We start from the raw sequence: 22818 nt of genomic DNA on the forward strand, positions 1-22818 counted from the left end.
TGTGCTTTGGGCCTACCTGAAGGCCTGGGGAAGGCTTTCCATAGCTCCCCTCCTTTCACTGCTGTTTCGTCTAAGGACAGCCCAACCTAGGGGTTGACTGGGGAAGGGGCCACCAAACATGTCTAGCAGTGTAAATGGAAAGAATACTGCAGAAAATATTTGCTGATAACTTTCATTCTATCCCATCAGCTAAAAACATACATTTGCATGTAACTTGCAGTGCCTTCCAATGCCTCAGATGTAGGAAAAAAACAAACCAGACATTTATCAGCCAAAGATCATAAGACACTCAATATCCATAATACATTATAAATACATTAGATGGTCTACTTACTGAATATTATTCCAGGAATAAAGACGTTCAGAGTATACTTTTCTTTTGTACTACACTACCTATATATTTTGTGGTCAATACTGTGTTTTCTATCTATAAAATTAGCAGTTGGAAACCTGAAATCAAAATTTAAATATATACATATATCCATGATTCTTTCTGATCATGGCACGCAGATCTTTGCAGTAATGGTGGGTTATGGTCATTCCTTCAGCTCTGAGATGTCTTTCTGCACAAAGCAGTGACAGGACAACACATGGCGAGTGGCATACCAAAGTACGGACTGCATGAAGTTGAACTGCATTTTCCCATCCTTACTGCCCTGCTAGCAGTCTCTGCTCACTTGTGTTCCAGGCCAGTCATGCCCAGTGGCTCTCAGCCCAAGCTGCTTCTCTCCCAGCCCTGTCCCTGTGAGCTACCAGACAATGAAACTGTAACTGAAAAACCATTCTGCTGCAGAACTGACTACACCGGAACCATTTTGCATGCCTACATTTAGCAAAGATACTTTCGCATACATTCATGCACCCTTCCATTTTCCACTCCTCCAAAGCAGGATAGAGAACATATTTTTGTATTTTTGTAGTGGAAATGTTGCCCAGTTTTGTCCATGGAAGGCAGAGCTGATTTCTGGCTAGATGCCAATGTTCAAGTTCAGGAATGAGATACTGCTGTACAACTCTGAGAGTGAGTTACTTTCCAGGGTCTGATGAGACATCAGCATTGGAGTATGCTCCTCTGTCGAATTCTCACTTTCTGTGCGCCTAAAAAAGGAAGAAATAGAAAAAGAGAGATGTTGTTTGACCCCAAACGTTTGTCATCTCTTTCACCAGCACCAATAGGAAGGTGAAGTAAGACAAGGAGCAGTAGCAGAGACTACTTGTAAGATCTATGCTACAGGAAAACATTTCATACAGGACATTCTGTGTATGCTGAAGGAGTGCCTGGATCTATAAGGAGACTGAAGGCTGCTGAGCAAGTCCTCCTTCAGATCACAAGGGAGCAAAGTACCTCCTGTTTTACGACATGATAAAGGCCCAGCCCACGAGGCACAAGGTCCTTTTAAACCATCTTTCTTAATCACAGGGAAGAGCACAAGCTCAAGTTCTGGTCTTCCATGGGACTACCCAATCTTGCAGTAAAGGAGCACGTGCATAAACATAGCTGGCAGTCACATAAACAGATACAGGCACATGCCTACTTACATGTGCGCAGGAGAGGCCAAAAATAAGCAGAAGTGCAGACAATACCAAGGATGAAGGAGGTTTGGAGGTGGATAGTGAAGCAGGTAGTGAAAATGCAGCACACACCAGTGTTGAGCGTGGAGCAGTGGGGGGACTGGGAGTGTGGCAGGACGAGAGATGCATAGAAACACACAACAAAAGTGTGCAGTGGAGAAATTCTGAGGCAGGAAAGACTTCATTGAAGGAGAGAGCAAGACACAGATCAAGGAGAAATAGAAACAGAAGCTCCAAGGGACAGAGAGAAACCATGATGTTTCAGCTCATAGAAGGTGTTAGTAGCAAATGGAACATGAAAAAGGGTGATGAAGTGTAAGAAGAATCAGCAGAATTTGTGTTGATTTGCCAGCAGTGCAATGGCTGTGACTATACTATGCAGGTGGGTGCCCTCCAGCTGTACTCTGAGTGAGACTTACAGCACAGCATTGAATTTCCTGCGTAAGAGGTAGTCAATGACATCAGGGTCTGTCTGAAACAGTCTCCTGAGGATGTCATGCTGTGTTTCTGGAGAGACCTAGGAGAGACAGACAGACACTGCTCATGGCACCCTACTGTTATTTCTTTCCCATCATCTGCCTGAGGTTATAATATCTGAACCTCCCACCATCACCTTCTAGCTCCTTCCTTCAAGGTGCTCCAATCTTTTTTTCCTCCTTCTCTGGGACTTTTGAGAGATAAACGGTACTGAAGTGCCACTGCTGCAGCTTTTGGCTGGTTGTTTCCTGTCCCATAGGAGTTATTTGTGTGGGTAGAAAGTGACAGAAAAGATGGGGCTTATGAATCAATAGGATTCTATGATTCTATGACCTGTTTGTGGTATGCCCCTCATCTCAGTCTTAATGAGATCAGTAACAACCCATCCCAAATTAATATTTGCATGTACCATGAGGAATTAATCACATTTCTGCAAGTCACCTGCTGTTAAGTGGGGCTGTGAGTATATCTTTGTACAACCATTAGGAAAGAGTTCAAAGAAGAAAAGGTCTAGAGAAGATGACCTGAGAAAGCTTCACGTACCTTGAACAAGGTCTGATAATGCTCAATCAGCCTTTGAACCACCAGTATGATAGCTGTACTGTCTTCAAAGTTCATGGCTCCAGCATCTTTTTCTCCAGGCCTCTCTTTCTGAAGGATATTGGGACCAAAGATAGTGGCCAAGTTTGAAACTGTCATTTTATTCCCAGGGATCTAGTAAGCAAGAACAAAGAAAAACTGCAGATGTAGCAACATGCAATATCCAGGATAACCTCACAGGAACACGAGCTATTGAGTGACAAATAGAAAGTTGATCTGGGTCCAGCTCGGTCTTCTCTGAGCATAGGGCTAACCTCAAGGCTGTGTGCAGCCTTTCTTTGCATCATTCCCACTTAACTCACTTTGACAAGCTGTACAAGAAGGTGACATCATGTTACAGTTTGGGACAAAACCAATCTCTTTGCATCATGAGGAGACCTAGAGCTCAAACTGTCCAGAGAAATCAAAATCAACCTCAGTGAATCATGGTAAGTTCCTCATGACAATTGGAGTTGGAAAAACCTGGGGTTACTGCAAACCAGAAAAATGGAACTGAGAGCAAATTAGACTCATCACAGAGAAGGAAATTAATTGAAAATACGTTTGTTTATCTTTTCCTGTTTTTTTCTTCCTTTGCCTTAAAATGTCGCCTGCCCTTGTTTCTGTGAAAACAAAACCCATTCCAGAACCTTACCTGTATGACAGAGTAGCATCAGGTGTGCAGTGTAGAGCAGCCTGGATTATCACCTTTAGCTACTGTTCTAATCAGATGAATTAAAAATGCACAAAACTCCTCAGCCTTTGGCTGGCTCAAGAGTATCCACAGGAGAGAGTCATTGCAAGCCCAAGGTGTCAAAGGATTAAGCCAAGCTTGCGATTACCTTTGGAAGGTCTTCATCAACAAAGTTTAAACAGTCCTTTGCCATAGAGCTGACCACTGTGGATGAGCCTTACCTCCTGGCCATTGGGGCCCCAGGAGTTCTCAGCATGCCGTGCCACCTTGCTAAGGAACTGCAGGAGACGGTGCAGCGTGTCACTGTGGCAGGGGGGCAGCAGGAAGAGCAGCAGCTGCAGCACAGCCAGCTGTTGTGGGCCCTCCATGGCTGGACAGAGAGAAGATCATTGTTTAGTGCAGTTCCTGGTCTGCTAGACGCATATCTCCAGCTGGACAGTTCTACTTTAAATTTGCAGTAACAAGTTCTGGAGGGAGCCAGACAGGTTCTACCCTTTACAGTAAATCAGTAAAGCCAGTATTTCATCCTGCCTATGCAGGGATGTAATGCATTTAATACTGTACAGACCGTGACCAAAGACTGTCCTAGGCCAGTGATCCTATAATCTGGTTATTGATGTGGAAGCAGAGAATCCAGGATTTGAATCATCAAATATGAGAAGGATGGAAAGGAGGGGAAAGAGAGACAAAGAGAAGGTGAACTAGACCAAGAAAGTGTGAGAATAGCAGCGGAGACAGTCTAAAAATCCAGTCACCCAAACTGTGGAGGGTAGATGGATCTCAACAGAACATTTGCAAAGACACCCATAGGAGTGGAAAGCACTGGGCTGAGATACTGCATAGCAAGCTGAACTGTGCTGGAGCCTGGTGAATGCACAAGGAGAAAATTCCCTTTTTTCCATACAAAACCAGAAGTAATGGGTGGACTGTGAAGAAAGAGAGCAATGCACTCTGAGTGCTTACAGGCTGTGCTGAGGAAGGCTGTGTAGAGTTCCCTGGGAATCAGTGAATCTGGCATGTCACGAAGAAACTCTTTGAGCAGAGCAGCGACATCATGAACACTTTGATGCTCATCCAAGAAGACATCCAGCCCATGGTCAAACTCTTCTCTCAGCTTAAAGGTGGAAATGAGAAGAATAAAACCAACAGTCACACTGTCAAAAAATGTTCCTAGTACAGAACTGCTGAAAGGAGGCATGCCAGAACCCAAGAGCGACTTGCTACTGACAAGAGGGAACTCTGAATTGCCATTAGGTGAATGAGGCCTAACTGCTAAAGGCAGCTTGGAGAGATGAAGCTTGCTATCCAGAGCTGGGCAAAGGACTCAACAGGTTACAGATTGCTTGTTCTCCAGTATATTCCTGCAATATTTTAGACCACATGACAGTGTCTGCTTCATTCATTCACCTTCCACACAAACATTTATCCTGTGGATATGAAAATGCAGAAAGGATGCAGTGAGTGCCCCACTTTACCTGCTGAACTCTTTTCTTGGAGCTCCCAACCCGGAAGATGCCCACCGTTTGGAGACCTGGGAGACAGACAGGTTAGTGCTCTGCATTCCCACAGCACCTTGTAGCACCAGGGCACGTTAACATCATGGAAACAGTTATCTTGCCCTGCTTATGAGGCAGTGTGTTTTTCTCTGTTCTTGGCAGAGACAATAAGAAGAAGAAAGGTTTGGGAGCTATAAGATTTGCTGGGGTTATCTGTGGCTCAGGAAGGAGATCTAACCTTAAAGTCACTCCAAACTATAAATTGGATTTACAGGGGAGGTTAAGGCCAGCACAATAGGAATGGGTTGATTGATACACATGGGTGACATTCACCTCTCAGTCCAGTGGTTACCCCCAGCTTGGAGAACTCTCGCCACATGACTGCTCAGCAGTGCATCCTGCCCCAGAAATCTGCTGCCACCTTTTCTCTCTGAAAACTGCCAGGCCAAACAGCCCTGGCCCAACACCTACAATGGCTTTTACCATCCTACTTTGGGACTGGTCATCTGGCTGGAGGGAAATCCTTATTTACCATATGTTTCAATGTGTTTGCAACATCTGTCCACAATCCGTGGGACCTGCCAGCTGATGGGGTTGAGGCTTAGCATCTTTTTCTTGCCCAGGTTCCTCCGGGGATCCAGCTCATGGGGATGTGACAACTGCAGTGCCTCCAGCAGCTTGGAACTGTTGCCACTCAGTTCAGTGATGCAGTCCACAGACATGGCTCCCTGAGATGAAGCAGAGGTGATTCACAAGGTGGCAGGAACTGTCCCACAGGACACCACCATGCTTGTTACCATAGAAGTTAGTGACAAAGAGAAGCATGGCCTCCGAATGAATATAGAGGTCTACAACAAGCCTAACTTGGGTTGTTATAGAATCACAGAGGAACATTTCAACTGTTGTGCCTTCATTTATGTGCACTGTTCCTAGCGTGAGTGTTTCTAAAAACAGCCTTCCTATTGGGACAGAGCCTATACTGCATGCAGACATGGGGAAAGAATAAACATCCCCAAACCTGCCATCTTTATGAAATGTACTGGATTTAGTCACCTACATTGGAGTTTCTCTACACCAGGATTTACAAGGATGTGACAGAGATCAGGCATGGGTCTCTACTCCAAAGAAATGAAGCAAACTTAATCCAAGTTACTACATACATCCTCTCACAAAAAAATAGAACTAAAACCAAGGTGGCCAAGGCTGACAAGTTGCACCACCTTCCTTGTTCTTTGATGCAAAAGGAGTCAAACACTGCAAGCAGATCATCTCAGCATCGTTGCCCCTCCACCAATGAAAAGGGTCTCACCCTGCTTTATGGAGCCAGCAGGACCCACCATCAACAATCGATTTCTGACGGGAGTTCAGAAAATCTGAGGTCCTGTCTCTAACTGCTACATTGCCAAAAATCTGAGATGACAGATGCTGGTACTGCTCAACATGATGTTATTCAGTGGAGGGTCTGAAAAATCTACACTACTGATGATGAATCTACTCCCATTCCTATCTGCTGTAATAGGAATGTGGCCTTGTTGCTTCTGGGGACCTTGGCTTTCCTGAGCTCCAAGGCTCCATAACGGCTGGTATAGGCTGGCCCACTCCTCACAGTCCATCTCTTCTGTAGCATTAGCCCCTACGTGCATGAACAGTAGCCATCACATTTGCCTGAGCCTCCCCAGCCTGCAATACTATCACAACGATTCTGCCACAGAAGTTAGCTCATTTCTGCAATCGTACCCTTCGTTGACTCCAGGAAGAGTTATGGTCAGGAAAATCTGGGGAAAGAGGCTCTTCAGGGAACACTTCGTAAGGTACCAGCAAACAGCCCCTGCCCAGCGGGGATCTCTTCTGCATCTGAGCCCGAAAGTTTGTCACTGTTTCTTCCACCTCCACGCAGAACCGGCGGCTGCTCTTCACTGTTTCTTGCAGTTGTCTGTTTGCACGGTCATTGGCAATGACTTGGCACAGTGGGATCCCAAAAGTCTGAGGAGAGCAGTCTAAGAAAAAAACATAGGAGAGATGGAAAAGTATTGTTAGCAGTGAAAATCAACTAGGGCAGCACAGGCCAGCTGCCAATGACACACATGCATGGCCAGGTAAAATAATTAACTCACAGAAGAGAATACCACGATACTGTAAAGGTAACGACCAGCAAGAGTGCAAGCAGGACTGCATGTAAAACAGACTGAATACATGAAAAGGAGACATGTAGCTAGAGTCCAAGATGGCAGACCTGCAACTATCAGTCTCTGCTCTCAGTTTCTCTTCCATTTCCCTAGGAACCTGAAGTGGGCATCAGAAATATCCCAAGCGAGCCAGAGCAAAACCAAGGGGAGCTGCTGTCCTTGAAAAGGACTGGGACATTGCTGTGATGGCACTCAGAGTGCTAGGCAGCATGGCGGGCAAGTGGGGAGAGCTCCATGAGAAAGACAGCAGGCTGAAGGAAGAGGAAGGAAATGCAGGGAGCATGCCAACAAAAGCAGCCTCCTTCAACATGCTTGTTGCAACTTGCCTCAGTTTTTCTGAAATTTCTTTTCTTTCATAGGTCACAACCCCATGAAGACACCCTACTATCTATTAAGCATAGATTTTAAGTCACCAGAAATATTTTATACCAAACATTATTAGCAAATTATAACCTCCAGTCTCCTACAGGGTTTGCATCAGCTATGTCTGTTCAGAGGTGACAGTCTTGGTACTAATGAAATGCTGGGCAGAATAGGATCCAGGGGTATTGGTCAACAGCCAGGGGAACATGAGCCAGCAGTGTGCCCAGGTGGCCAAGGCCAATGGCATCCTGGCTTGTATCAGCAATAGTGATCCAGCAGGACCAGGGAGGTGAACATCCTTCTGTGCTCAGCATTGATGAGACTGCACCTTGAGCACCATGTTCAGTTTTGGGCCCCTCACCACAACAAAGACATCAAGACCCCAGAAAAGGGCAACAGAGCTGTGAAGGTTATGAAGTACAAGCCTTACGAGGAGTGGCTGAAGAAGCTGGGGTTATTTAGGCTAGATGAAAGGAGACTTGGGTGAGATATTATCACTCCCTACAACTACTTGAAAGAAGGTTGTATCAAGCTGGGGGTGGGGGGCCAGTTTCCCAAGCAAAAGAAGATAGGATAAAAGGAAATGCCTTTGAGTTGCACCGGGGAGGTTAATGTTGGATATCTGGAAAAAAGTCTTCACTGAACGGGTTGTGAAATATTGGAACACACTGCCCAGTTATGTCCCCATCCCTGGTGATATTTAAAAGTCATATATATGTGGTGCTTAGGGACATGGTTCAGTGGTAAACTTGGCAGTGGTAGGATAATGGTTGGACTTGATGATCTCAGAGGTCTTTGCCAACCTAAGTGATTATGTGACTTTTTCCACAAATAATTCTCCCATCCACCCCCCCCCCCCAACTCCTTGTGGATACTAGAAGACTCTTCCTTATTTGCAGCACACATGCCACCCTGGGCCGAAGGGTTTTGCAGCAGAGCATGAGCAACAAATTCACTTTATAAATTATCAGACTGCTGGTCAAAATTTTCTTTGGGTGGACTTTTTGTGCTTTGGCGAAGAAAATTATTAAGTGCCCATTCCCAGCTGGTTGTGCACTAGACTTCTGTTGTTCCTAGCTTTTTGGCTTACATCCTTCAAGGGACAATAAGGTCAGAACTCAAACAGAAAGACTGGGGGTTGAATGAACAAGTAGACAAGACCACACCTTTACACATACACATTTGTGCAAACATGACAAATCACCTTGCTAACTTCAGATACCTGGCTCAGCCCCCTTAAAAATCACCCATTCTGTTTGAGAGTAGTGACCAAAACCCTGCTTAGAAGGAGGCTACTCACCTTTCTTCTCCTTTGAAAAGCTCTCCAGTTTCTGACGGATAGATTTACCGCCCTTAGGTCCAACTGTGGGGAGAAAAGCAAAGGCTCTGCATCATTAGGCTGCTTTGGCACAGCCCCGTCTTGAAGCTGTTTACCTTTCTGCGCCCTCACAGGTAGAACATGTCCACAGGCACCTCCTTCAGGTAGGGGGATACTGTGGACTTGACACAGTGGTGTTACAGACCATGCAGGACAGCACACTGGCATCAGCTGCGTGGAGGACTACTGTCATAGAATTATAGAATCACCGAGGTTGAAAAAGACCCTACAAGATCATCCAGTCCACCTATCACAAATAGTTTTCTCTAAACCATGTCCCTCAACTGACAACTGTCCTCCTGAAGTGGAGGAAGGGGCCCTGGCCCCTCTGAAGCCTGACACCTAGACAGCAGGATCCCATAGCACTAAACTGTGGGTTAAAAGCAATTCAAGTGTGGGACTCACCCCTATCTGGCTAACAGCAAGAGGCATCTGAGAAGTATGACTTGTTCCAGTATTTTGCTGCATAAGTGAAGTGCCTCCTGCCTGCGTATGAGGCTGTACATAGGAAAGCCTTCATTGCTGTAGAGCATGTCATGGAAGATTACTGCCCATGCATGATAGTGGGGCCTCTTTCCCACATCCTTCTGCATTAAGGCCAGACTCTTGAGCCCCATTTGTGATATGACAGACCAGGGTAACATGTTCCAACCCACTGCTTGCACTTAATTCTCCATGTATTTCTGCTGTGCCCACAGCAATTGCTCCAGACTTCTACTTGGCTTAAGGCAACACCATACTTTACTGCACCTTCCCAGCTGCCAGGCATGGTAGACATGTAATCCAGGAATGCACGACAACTGCAAGCTAGTGGTTACGAAATACAAAACAGGCAGCAAAGTAATAAGGATTACAAAAAAGAATGAACCACAGCTGATCTTTCTGGTGGCATCCCAGCTTCCCACATCCCACTCCTGATATGCGATAGCTATAGAGTGTGTGGGATATGCTGCAGCCAGCATATGGTTCTTGCACATGAAAGGCCAGTGGTAAAAGCCTTTGCTGCCCAAAGGCTGTAGAATAAAAGTGTTCCAGCCACTTTAAATCCTGTCATGTTATATGTGACCCTGAATTGATAGTGATGTTCTAATGATCACCTAAACACTGGGAAAGGTGCTTTAATTCAGACTCAGAGGTCTGGTCTTGATACTGGAAAAGGAATACAGCCCTACAACTGTTTCTGAACTTTTTTTTTTTTTTTTTTTTTTTTTTTTTTTTTTTTACACAATATAAACAAAAAAATTAGACAAAACATCACCCAGAAATCCCATTTTGGTCCTAGACAGCCAAGCCCCACACTTAAGTAACCTCAGACATTCACATCCAGGAACAGCAGTCACTATTTTTTCATTGCATCAATTAACTGAAAACTCATCCATTAATCACTCTAAATCTTCCCAGAACACATCATCCTACCCTGGCCTTTGCCGTTTATTAAGAATTCTATTCTTAGACGCAGCTTGTATAAATGTTTGGGTTATTTTGCAAGATTTAGAAGGAAGCTACTTTGATATGAACAGTATGCACATGAAAACACAGTGTACATTAATCATTATACAGCACTGTATGTTTTGCTTCAGTAAATGAATAGCAAGAAGTTGAAGATCCATCTGGAACAAAAAACACTACCCAGATATAGAAGAAAAAATGCCAGCAAAACTCCACTGTCTAAACACACAGTCACAATAACTCTCTACTCCTGGAGCCATCCAAATGTTCCTAACAGAAACAAACCAGGAGGCAGCAGATAGTAAAGAAACCACATGGATCTCCCTCTACAGAAGGCATGAGCCGCTATCTCCGTGGCAGAGTAATGCCTATGACCTACTTCAAACTTGGGAGACAAGGACAACTTCTTTTCACCAGTAGTTGTACCTCCTTCAGAGATTTCATCTTGTTTTGATCTTCTACTTGAACAACAGACTTGTTCTTGCAGAACTGACCAACATGAGATGATAGTGTCCATCACAAGGATCTCCTGCAGTTCAGGAGGGCCACCCCAGAAGTGGCTATTTACTCAAAAGTCTGCAATGCTGCAGAAGTTTGTTGGGACTGAATGAGGCAAGGACTGAAAGAAGAGAGTAGCCCAGGGATATTAAAAGTGTCCAAAAGGGTGGCTCACACACCCTGTGTTCCCCATAGTGCATGGTGAGGATTAAAGAAGATGCTGAACATGTTTTCACTGAGGGAAGTAATAACAATCATATGGTGGCTGTTTATTAGAGAGCTATTTATCAAAGAAATTTCACGTAAGCAGTTTTTGGGGAACAAGCACAGACAGGTCAACGTACTCAAATGGAGACAATGAAGACCAAGTTCAGGCACTTCCAAACATTATGAACCTCCCTTTAACACATCAACTCAGGAGAACAGTGTTGCAGGTGCAATATTTTCATAGCTAATTCTCACCTATTCTTTTACATTGACTCCCAGCCAATGGACTGAAAAAAAAAAAAAAAAAAAAAAAAAATAGAAAGCTGAGGGATGCAGAGACAGAGCTAAGGAGAAAGGAATTCACTGAAAAGCACTTTCTTCAAAAACCAAGTGAACGTAAGATACATAACACACAAAGATGGGATCAGGAGTTTACACTCCCTGTGCTCATTCTGCAGGAAGAGAGGAACCTGACTGACAGAATGCAGGACACGGAAGGAAATTGTCGATTTGCTTCTCGCCCTGCTGTTGTTCTGTAGAGAAGCTCCTGCTGCATGATATCACTGAGAATGGTTCACAACAGCTCAAAACAAACAAACAAATTGGGGAGAGCAGAATGTTTATGAACAGAGTTCCCCAGAGACTGAAAGAAACTGCAGTGGCTGCTGCTGCAGCCCTGGGGTGATTGGATATCCTGGGAATGAGAAGGGAACTTTCTTCTCTTTCACTCTTCTTGAAAATATTTCATGCAATGGAAATGTTCAAAAATATTCCAAATATTAACAAAACAAGAAACAAAACTTGAATGTCACCCAGAATAAATAGATGCAGTTACATTCTGGCACCTGTTTTCTACACAATACGAGTCTGAGGATGAGCGATAGAACAAACTCCTTCTCTGTAGCAGCACCCCAGAGCTGGGGGGCTCCAGCCCCAACCTCCTGTATCAGTGGTGGCAACAGCTGTAAGTGGGCAGTGAGGCTGGAGAACCCTTTGCAACTGCTCTGCTAGTGTACAGCTCATGATTAATAAGCATCTTTTGCCATACTGAGATGCCAAAATATGGCCCAGAGCATAGAGAAGGCATTTGCATCTAGTCTTCCACTGTTAAATTACAAGTATAATTTGAGAAGCAGTCAACTGATTCTCAGCTCATAGTACTTACTTGGTTAGATGTATAGTTGTTAGGGAACATAGGCAGTTATGGGAACCTAGAAAATGCTTTTATTTCTTTGTAGGCCGGGACAGAGGACCATAATCCTCTGTGGAATTTCTATATTTATCTGCCCATTAATTTCAGAAGCATATCCTCTAGCCTTGCATAAGCCCCATCTCAGCATCAGAGCTTTGTGCAGAACATTAATCCACAAAACAAAGCTTACCCCATCCCAGTGGAATTGCCCCGCTGGAAGCCCTTGCTAAATCATGTTATATCTGTTTTGGATTAGGAGGACCAAAGGCAGGGTAATATTCTCACACTCTTATCAGCACAAAAACCCTCCCCAAAAGGTTGCTTCAGCCTCCAGTGCTCAGACCAAGGCAGGAAATGAACAAAAAATGGACAAAAACTTTTAAGTGAAAGCGTCACAAATACCCATCCGTAAACATCATCCCACATTATGAAATGCAGGAGTGTGGATAAATAGAACTAAAGGCTCAGACCTCAGTCCTCCCCTGGCAGATGCCATCCTCTCCCACCTTTAGCCAGGCTGATATCTCCAACAAGCAGCTTTTCTTGCAGCTGGTAGAGGGCTAGCTCCTGCAAACTGGCTCTTTCCAGCTCTGAAAGGCTTTGCAGGGACACAGGTTGCATTTTGGTGCTTTGTTCTGGCAGAAGAGCTGAGATAAAGGTCCTCTGAAAAACACATACATAAAAACAAGAGTCAGGATTACTTTGCCAACACACCTGCTTAGGATAAGAAGCAACTGAAAATGCCACACAGTGTCTTCCCAAGCGCAGACATCCTGCTTCCTCCTCTCTAGAGAGCGTGCTGGTTTGTGACCACACTGCCCCACTGCACCCTTCCAAACAAAGGCCTTTGCAGGCACCAGGGATCTCAGCCCTTGCTCTTGAAGTCTCATAGGATCCCAGAGGCCTCTCGTTGCTTGGCAGAGACCTTTCTGGCCAGGTGCTCTTCTTTCACATCATTACGTCCCCCAGCTGTACCCACTGACCTTAACCCTCGGCTGCAAATACTTGCTACTACTATTGGAGATCAACTCTGGGTTTGTTCAGACTCAGACTTACTTCATCCTCCCTCTCTCTCAAAAGTAATATCTGACAGAAACCTTGCACCAGTCTTTGCAGGATCCTGTGCATGTGCACACGATTCTTCCCATTTACCCAGATCTCTGTGCTAGATACATGGGATGAATAACTGAGAACTGGCAGTTTCCTGAGAACAGCCTTGAGTATCTCAGTATGGTTTATGGTGGCTGTGGGAACACTGGAGTTACAGGCAGTCCAGTACATCCTCTCTCCTCCTGTATGACAAAAGAACATGACAACAGTACCTTCTAGCAGGATACTAACCTGATGGAGCAATAGCAGAAAAAAAAATTTACTCACCCTTCCCAGTTTACCAATGACTGGCAGCAGTTCAAAAGGAGAGCAACCTCTATCCAAAGAAATACTGCTACTTTGGCTGCTAACCCTTAAATGAAAGTGAGGAGGGGGGGGATCCAGGCTCTTTTTCATTACTCAGGTGCATTGCCTGCGCCTGATCTCCCTTGGTTAGCCATGCCTTCTCACCTAGTGTTCAACTATTGGTTCAGGCTGTGAGGTGGTAATTGCACTGCACCTCCTATGGTGTGCACCACCAGGACAATCCCTTCCCTCACCCAGTGGCTGTGCTGGGCCTGATGCACCATAGGGTATGGTGGGCCTTTGGGCCACCAGGGTACACTGCTGACTCAGATTCAACTTATTATCACCAGAAACCCCAGCCCCCTTTCTGTGGGACTGCTCTCCAGCCTCTTGTACCCCAATTTGTATGTAGCCAGGGTCACCCTGTCCCAGCTGTAAAATCTGGCACTTGCTTTTCTCAAACTGCATGTGGTTGGTGACTTCCAACCCACATTAGTTAAGATCGCTCTTCAAGGATTCTCTACCCTTGAGGGAGTCAACAGTTCCTCCCAGTTTAGTACCATCTTCAGAATTCTGCAATCTTAAAATCAGCACACACCCCACTAAATAAGACGTACAGCCCCATTTTATTCAAAGTTGTTCTCCTCTTCGGCAGTAATTGAGAGAAAGGAACAGCATTAGCAGCACGTACACAGAAATGACATAGTAAAAGTACAGCTATGAAGGAGCTTTCCCGAGGAGGGCTTTAAAGCAATAACCAAAAATAAATGGCTGAATAACTCCCAGAGGCAGAGACAAGGGAGAAAACACCCAGGAGTTCTGGCCCATGTGGTGTAAGCAGACAGTCTGTACAGGTTCTTGTGGCAGCCTCAGCACATTATTGACTGCACACCTCCATTGCCTGTGCCTGGGGAGGAATGTTGTGTGGGGCACTGTTTGCTTTGGCCAGGTTTTCAGCTCCTAAACAGATTTAGAAAGTTACATAAATTTTAAAAAAGAAAAAAAAGAAAAAAAAAGAAAAAAAAGTTGTTATGAGCTTCCCTGAAGGGCAAACCGTAAATGGAAATTCAGCTAAAGGCAAAGATATTCTTGCAAGATTTGAAGTTTAGAACAAAAACTATGTGCCTCTGCAGGGATGACAAAAATGAGATGCAACACAGCCAAATTGTCTGGTAGTGCTCAGCACCTCTGTACAATTAAAAACCTGCCACTGGGGTACCCAGGGGCCCATGGCTGTCCAGTACACTGGATCAGGCTAAAGCTCCAGTAAGACCTGGTGCAATGCTGTTTACATTGCAAGTAACCCTGCAGATAGCTAGACTTAGCACAAAGCCATCCAGCGTTTGCAGCTCAGAGAGGCATTAACAAGGAAGCCAGAGAGACACAATATCTGATGGAGGCATTCGTATCCTCCTTGAAAACAAAGATTTGGATTACTCCACTATTAAAAAACATCAGGTTCTGCTGCTTTGTTTGGCTTCTCCTTAGCTGATCTGATCTATCCCTCCATGCGAACCCTTCACGCCAGACTCATGGGAGACCCACCATTTATAACTCAGTACATTGCTTTTTATAACTTTCACACTGGGGGGAAAAAAAAAAAAAAGAAAAAAAAATGGACGGAAAATATATATTATTAATGGTCTCAAAGGGATTGCATCTTAATAGTCACTTAAACTACACTTTAACTGGTCCTACCAAATTTTACAGAAAGAATGCTGAACTCCTTGAGAGCAGCCCTGAGGAGAAGGGCTGTTCTGGTGAGTAAAGAGCTCATCACAAGCCAGCAGTGTGTGCTTGCAGCCCTGCAACCGTATCCTAGGCTGCATCAAAAGGGGGGTTTGTGCCTTTCTGCTCTGCCCTCGTGAGGCCCCATGCAGAGCTGGAGCCCAGAGGAGGATCTTGAAGGTGATCTGAGGGCTGGAGGACCACTCCTATGAAGACAGGCTATGGGAGCTGGATGTGTTCAGTCTGGAGAAGGCTGTGGGGAAACCTCATTGCGGCCTTCCAGAACTTAGAGGCAGGAGGGGGAATGAATTTTTACATAGTCTGATTGTGATAGGAGAAGGGGGAATGGTTTTAAACTAAAAGGGGAGATTTAGGTTAGATGTTAGAAGGAAGTTTTTTACTCAGAGGGCAGTGAGGCCCTGGCACTGCTGCCCAGAGAGCTGTGGGTGCCCCATTCCTGGGGGTCCCCAAGGCCAGGTGGGATGGGACCTGGGCAACCTGAGCTGATGGGGGCAGCCAGCCCATGGCAGGGGTTGGGACTGAATGAGCTTTAAGGTCCCTTCCAACTCCAGCCATTCTGTGACTCTGATTCTACAAGATTAAAATGCTGACTTTGACAGGCAAGTACAACTCCATCTGCCAGCAATAGCTTGTGTGTTTCTGCCATGCCAGGAGTCTGGGATGGGCAGAAGTGGTGTCTAGCTAGGAGCTGCCTGGCAGCACATGCACAGCTCTGCTAGCATCAAATGCTGCAGATGGAGAGACAAGTGCTGAGAGTCAAACTGAAGGAAATTACCTTTGTGTAGGTGATGCTCACTGCTCCAGGCAGAGACCCTGCCTGAGCTAAAAAGATGGTCAGAGCATCACTGAGGATGCAGCTGCCTTGGGGAAATGAGGAGGAAGCCTGATTAGGGTAGAGAGCAGAAAAGAGAGTGAGCAGGAAGGAGAAGTCAGGTCTTATCTGGTCCTATTCCACAATCTATAAGAGCAGCCTTATAAAATACCACCGTCACTAGTTTTATAATAAACTTTTTGTTCAGTGGTTAACCCTCAAAATCCTGGCCTACTTGCAATAACTGTATATTTATGCTCATGGGTGCAAGCTAGATTGAGAACAACACCAGCAACTTCCAACTCTTGCTGATCACAGCATACAAATTCGTGGATCCCATGGGTGTCCCAAGATATGTGAAGCCCTGCAGAGCCTTGTATGAGATTAGAAGAATAGCCTGAAAGGAGGAAAATGCTGATACACAGTCAGGGTAAAAACAGTAATAAAGAAAAAAACCCTTTGAAGGTGGTTATCATAAAAACTGCTGTATTAACACTAAAGCAGAAATTAAATCTCTCATTGGTAATATTAACATGGCACTTCCCCTTTGCAATGACTTTCTTTGCTTATTTTCAGGACTAGGCCCTATTTAAATAATTTCATGGGAAAAGCTCAGCACATCTGCCCCTTCTAATCCCATACGGCTGCATTAACTCCCCCTTTTTCAGCAGTAAAGTCACTCTATTTCAGCTGGAATGAAGAACATGCATTTACCTTCCTCCTTTCCTTCTCACAGCATCACCAGTGACAGCCTAAGTTCACTTCTTTTCCTTCAGGATGATGAATCTTAAAGCAGTGTTTCCACCATGTCCACATGCAGCCCATGCAGAGAGTGAGGGAGTCTCCTGCTTGCTGGGAGGATGCAGTGAGAGAAGTGGAGAAGTGATGGGGAGGAGAAGTCGCAGCTGAAAGTAGACAAGGGGAGGAGAGGGGTGATGAGGAAATGAATTTTCTGCCAAGAGAAATGAGAGCAAGAAACATCCTGTGGAGACAGAGGGCAGCACTTCCCACGCCTGACAGTGTTTATTCCTTGGCAGAAAGGCTTATTGCTCAATTCCTCGTCCCCATGCTTTCCCTGCCCTTATCTGTCAACAACTAGGACACTCATAAAAGCAGTAGCTTTCCTGCCAGATGAAACCTGAAAGAGAAATTTGCTGCTTTGGTGCCAGTCAGCAAAGGCGAGTGGATGGTTTTCACCTTGGCTCTCCTCCATGAAGACCTCTAAACTGTTCCATCACATTGTATTAGAGATGTCCCTAGTGCAGATTGGTGTGGGCAGGATGGGCCAGGCACACAGCTCTTCTCTGTATCCATCAGGTCCTATGCAAAGCACTGGCATTAAAGAGCTCACAGGCATGATGGAACAGGTGTTCAGCTGGCATCTCATAGGACATACTGAGTGTGGTGGTTACCGATACCAGAGAGCCTTACACATCAACCCACAAAACATGTGTGTTAAAGCCTAAAATGAACACCCTGCGCATCAAGCACTTGGGGGACCACAGGACAGGCTTATGGTCTGTGACTTTGCGATATGGTGCAACCAGTTCCCTGCAGGACCATGCTGCCTCTGCTCTGCTGGTGACTGGGCAACTGCAGGGCCAGCTGTGCTGCCTGTCATCACCACTGTGCACAGCTGGGAGAAGCTGAGTCCAGCTGAGAGCTTGGTGCAGAGCCCTGGGTGGAAGCACTACTGCACTTGGCAGAGAGGAAGCACTGAATCCTCTTCATGAGTCTGTGTGCAGCGTGGAAGAAGGGTGACTGTCAGGAAAAGGTTTAATGAAGGACAATCTGCTACTGCTCCCATGGACACTGGGATGTGTATCAAATCACAGCACGGGGATGATGGGCCTTGTCTAGGTCTTGTCTCAGAGCCAATGACCCTGCTAACAGGGCTTTCTTCTTTGCAAGGAGCTGCCCTGGCACCTCGAGGACTTGGCTGTTTCTCAATGTCTGCAACTTCTCTCTTGCTTCCAGGAACGACAGAGCCCTGAATGGGATGTATCCACTCATTTGGTATCTACTCACTGGTGGCCACCCTTTCCTCAGTGGGATTGGCAGTGCCAGCTTCCATGCAGCGATCAAAAACACAGAAAGCTCAGCAAAGCTCACTGCTGAGTAACTCCTGGCTCCTGCCCTCCAGGACATTTTAGTCTCTCACATTACTCTGCTAGCACTCAGATGCCTGCATCATCACACATCCCAGCCTAGACCAACTCTCATATTTCCAGAGCACCTTTCTCCAGGAAAGTCTAGGTTATTCACAGGTTCTTTTTTTAAATGAATACCTCCTGTTCATCTGGGATCTGGTGCTGCTGCCTGGGGGGCTCAGCATCTCAGGGGCAGCAGGCAGAGCACCAGTTTCCACCAGCTGAACTGCTTCCGTCCCTACATCAGCAGCTCTTTCAGAGGTCACAGCTAGGCTTGCAGCTTCCCCTAGAATGAGAAGCCACTGCATGAAAACTCCCTTTGGATGCTGCGAAACTTTGTGGAGGATCATCTTTGTCAGTACTGGGGCTCTGCTGCAACAAACTTAGCACCACTGGAACACACACAGCACCTCATCAGCCCCACAAACTTTTGTCTCAGATTATTCATATGGTATCAGAAAAAACTTCCACAGCAACAGTCACATTATCTTCGTGGCAGTTCCAGGCAGAGCAAAGACCTCCAGGCTACCTGGATCCCACTGCTGTGTGCTCCATCTGCTCAATAAAGCATCAACACTGTCCCATGCAAGAAACTGTGTGATCCAAAAAGAAGGAACTCAGCAAGGCAAAAGCACCCTCCCTACCCTTACTGCTCTCCACCAATTCTGCCCGCCCTGGAAGCACTCTAGGGACAGCCAGATGCCATTCAGAGTTGTTTCTTACGTCCTTCTTGGAAAAAAACAAGAAGTTGTTCTTTGGGTAGCCTTGTGTGAAGCAAGGCATCGGACACAATGATCCTGGTATGTCCCTTACAACTCAGGATATTCTATGAATCCATTCTGTGATTCTAAGAACCATCCTTACAAAATGCAGACAGAGCCCGTGCATGTCCCTCTCTGCTTCCCCTAAATACACACTGTTTTTATTACTGTCCTCCCCAAGCACTGCCACAATTTGCAAACTCCAGCTGCTTTGACATTGCGTGCACTGAATTCAGTATCTGCTTAACAAAACACCACAAGAGCACAAGAGGGTAAGCAAGCCCCATTTCATACCAGTTCACTGTTACTTGCTTGCTGGCGCCTCTATATTTGAGTGCTCTTGAAATGTACTGGATGTTTTCTTGCATTAAGTCATGCATACTTTACATGTGGCAGCATCACTGAGGACAGCTTATGGGTCAGTGCCTGCTTTCTTCTTTCTGCTTTCTCTTTGTCCATCTGGTACTCGTGATTCAGTCAAGATAGTCTGTAGCAGGGAAAGGAGAAATCCTAAGCGCCACTGCAGAAATCCACCACTTACCTACATCTCAACTGCCTCAAACAGCTCCAGACCTCACCTTAAAAGTCTGCCCTAAAACTGGGAGTGGTGAGAAGGGCAAAGTGGTGACTAAGTCTCCGGGACTGCCCCGGCTGCATTTCCATCCCTTTGAAATAGGAGATCTGGTTCAGGACTCCCTGCAAGTCCTATAAGGTGCATCTGCCTCTTGGTAATTAGGTTGTTTTTTGTTTTTGTTTTTTTTTTCTCTAAGACCCCTCCCCATGGAGATATGCGGTATTACAGATAGGGCTGCTGAGATCCCGGCTTGCTTTATTAAGGGAGAAGATTGGATTTGTGATTAAACAAGCCAGATCAGGTTATATATTTCTGTGCAGTTTTATTTCCTTCTCTGCCAGCACTGGGATATGAATAAAAGGGTATATGTGTAAAAAGGCAAGCCTTTGCCATATGGGGAGATCTTGTTAAAATGGCCACAAAGTTTTTGAATGTAAATGTTCGTATTTGGGATCTGGCATGACAAAGGAGTCAGAGATGAAAGGCACACACAGCACTTGTCTTTCCTTCTGCCAGGACAGTCAGGAAATAGCATTTTTCTGAGCTTCCCAGCTGTCCTTGGTGATGAATTACTCCTTGTTTCCATTTAGTCCAGCTTCAGCTGGTCTGAATATATTCTATTTACAAGGGCAGTGAGATCAGTTCAAGTTGCTCCAGACTTCAGTGTGCTGACGTTGAAGGAGATAAACAGAGTAATTTGCTGATTCACCATAACAATTTTAATAAAATATGAGTCAGGATTTTCTTCTTTCATGTAATCATGAAATTAGGTTAGCATGCTTTGCTGAGCACTTAGGTCTACTATGTGTGTTCCCAATAGCATCTAATGTTCCTATGGTATATTTTTGGAAGCATAACTGGATTTACAAGGCCACATTTTCTCCTGTTTTCTCCTAGCTTCCCAACAAACTAACATTCACCACTCGGTGTCTTGAATTAGAAGCTCCATCTTCACTCTATTGCCAGTCATGATACCAAGTGTGTTTTCTGCAGCTTCTTGCCTGCTGGACTATCAAATCTTCATTTAAAATCATCACTCATGTGGGTTTCTCCAAAATCTAGCAGCTAGTGGGAAGGTTGCTGAATGTCACAGGAGTCACACTCAAATTAAAGAATACAGAGACACTTCTTTTCCCAGATGGTTCATTCATTTTGGAGCAGCCTTCTTCCTACTAGACCTTGCAGCTCACAACCTTTCAAATGGCACCTGCATTTCCCCTTTCATTTGTCTCACACTGTGTCGACCCACTTAGTGATGAGCCTTGATCTCTGCATGCTCTGGCAGTGCCTTTCTAGTTTCCCTCAGTTCAAGAAGCTATTTCAAATTGAAGTAGCTTCTGTAGAAAATGACATCAGTATTTAAACAGATTTCCTGAGGAAATCTTTAATGGCTATTTTTATAGCTTATTTTGTGCTTTTCAACTTTTTCCTCATTGGCCAAAGGTCAAAAAGTTATTTCATACAAGACCAGAATTTGAGCATCAGAACAGGAAAAGAGCTAATTCTGACTAATCTCATGGTTTTGATTGTTTTGAATTGCTTTCATTCTAAGCACCAGTGGCAGAAGAAAAAGTGAATTGCATTCTGTACTGAAAAGAACTGTTTTGGATGAATGAAAACATTCTCCACTTCTAGGCTCATGCAATAAATAAACTTAGCAAGTCTCTTCACATTTGTGAGTAAAACTCCATAAAAAATTGCAGGAGCCATAAAAGCTCAGATCTCAGTGGTCCTTTCCCTTTCCAGTTTCCTGAGCAGAAATCTGCAGATCAAGTAGCTCTCAAGAACCCTCTTCCACTCTGTAAGGTCTGATTAGCACGCTGTGGCTACTGAATGGAAAAAGCAGACATGGAGGATAAATTCCTTCCTGAAGTCTGGCCAAGCACTCCATGCAAGGCACCCCAGGACAAGAGGGAGAGCTTGCTGTGTTCTGACAGACGTGTGCAAGCTGTCGGATTCTCTCTGGCAGTCTGGAAAGTAAAATTTCTTACAGTAGCATTTCTCCTTTTTGTGTGCAAAAGCAAGGGGAATGCCTAGTTAAGCTGGAAAGTGCACTGTTTCCTCCCAGCTTGTCTCAGAAGCATAAGCTTAAAATCAAGGCCGTGGGGATTTTTTTTCCTCCAATCATTCTCTTTGAGACAGACCGTGCATCATATGTGACATGAAATTCTGCAGTTTTGGAGTGAAAATATAGCACTGTGATGGAATTTTCCAGCGGTAAAAACTACGAAACTATTTTCTTCCTCTCTACTGAACTGCAGAGCAGAGCTAAATGTGCAGGGTATCTCAAATCTAAATTCATGTGAGAATTGGGGGAAGCATAGATCAGGATCTGACCTTTACAATTCCAAGCTTGGTAATCTTCTTCATTTTTAAACTGCCTTTATTACTATCACAGTTGGAACTTACTCTGCATATCAAAATCGCTATGAAATTTGATAAAATTTGATGATAGAGCTGGACCCTATGGCTGCAGCTAGGTGCTGTTATTCTAGCAAAGCGTGACCTTGCATTAGGCTTTCCATGCTACACACTTGGAGCAGTGCATAAAAGCAGATAAAGGGCACAGTTCCAAGCCTCTGTGAAAAATTGGCTGTGCTTCTAAAATTTTATTCAGCAAGAAATCACTGCTGTGCGTCACTGGTCAAAAGATGACTAAGCTCTTGTTATAAACGATATAAATGATAAGGATTTACAGCTAGATTATCCCATTCCTATTGAGAAATACCTTACTTCTTAGCCAACGAATTAGAGATAAGCAAATCCTTAAACTAGGTATTTGCTCAAAAACTTTGCTGATGAGAACGGTATTTATGTATGTGTTAAGTGCTTTCTTGAATTAGGGCCAAAGCAGGAGGAGGTAGCAAGAGTCCAGGCTTCAGAGAGCATTTCTCTACATGGCAGAGGAGACCTGCCCTCAGAAGTTACCTTTAAAATCCTCATTTCCAAAACAAACAAAATGTGCTGGGTGAAATCCCAGTTTCACTGAGCTCAGTAGCAAAAGTCCCATCAACCTCACTGGACCCAGGAATACATCATACAGATGTCCTTCTCTTTCATTCATCACCTTCTGCCACTTTTCTTCTTGCTGAAAATATATTGCTGCAAACCCTGTGATCATTCCTCTGGCCTGACTGCATATGGCCATTCATACTAGCATGGTGACATCATGATGGCACAAATTTACATCCACCTCCTCGAAAATGCGCAAGAAGGTAAAGGCACAGTTCCAAGAAAATCCAGCTCTCCCTGCCTCACGTTAAATTAGGTTTATCAGCCACTGAACA

General features: G+C 44.9%; 1 protein-coding gene across 3 annotated transcripts; it reads right to left on the reverse strand.

The window, feature by feature from the left end:
* Positions 1 to 156: 156 nt before the first annotated feature.
* LOC128076098 (rho GTPase-activating protein 6-like) lies at positions 157 to 16963 on the reverse strand. Of its 3 annotated transcripts, none has more exons than XM_052673436.1 (11): positions 16761 to 16963; positions 12598 to 12754; positions 8668 to 8730; positions 6556 to 6815; positions 5351 to 5546; positions 4798 to 4853; positions 4286 to 4436; positions 3544 to 3692; positions 2593 to 2763; positions 1992 to 2089; positions 157 to 1098 (listed from the first exon to the last, which is right to left on the reverse strand). In XM_052673436.1, the coding sequence occupies exons 2-11, from the start codon at positions 12710 to 12712 to the stop codon at positions 969 to 971; spliced, it is 1389 nt and encodes a 462-aa protein (XP_052529396.1). In that variant the 5' UTR covers positions 12713 to 12754; positions 16761 to 16963; the 3' UTR covers positions 157 to 968. The 3 variants fall into 3 exon arrangements, with proteins under 3 accessions (XP_052529396.1, XP_052529395.1, XP_052529392.1); XM_052673435.1 differs by lacking the exon at positions 16761 to 16963 and adding an exon at positions 13469 to 13669; XM_052673432.1 differs by lacking the exon at positions 16761 to 16963 and adding an exon at positions 12841 to 13006.
* Between the last annotated feature and the right edge of the window lie 5855 nt (positions 16964 to 22818).

The sequence above is a fragment of the Tympanuchus pallidicinctus genome, unplaced genomic scaffold (assembly GCF_026119805.1).
Source record: "Tympanuchus pallidicinctus isolate F22 unplaced genomic scaffold, pur_lepc_1.0 scaffold13, whole genome shotgun sequence".
Lineage (NCBI taxonomy): Eukaryota > Metazoa > Chordata > Aves > Galliformes > Phasianidae > Tympanuchus > Tympanuchus pallidicinctus.

Bases quoted from the DNA above. Each gene is read 5' to 3' on its own strand.
- LOC128076098 (XM_052673432.1), bottom strand. From the start codon at position 12,981: ATGAGACTTCAAGAGCAAGGGCTGAGATCCCTGGTGCCTGCAAAGGCC. The intron at 12,755-12,840 runs GTGTGGCATTTT...TGTGTTTTTCAG, and splicing joins TCTGCGCTTGGGAAGACACT to AGGACCTTTATCTCAGCTCT. The intron at 6,816-8,667 runs GTGAGTAGCCTC...TTTTTTTCTTAG, and splicing joins CTTTTCAAAGGAGAAGAAAG to ACTGCTCTCCTCAGACTTTT.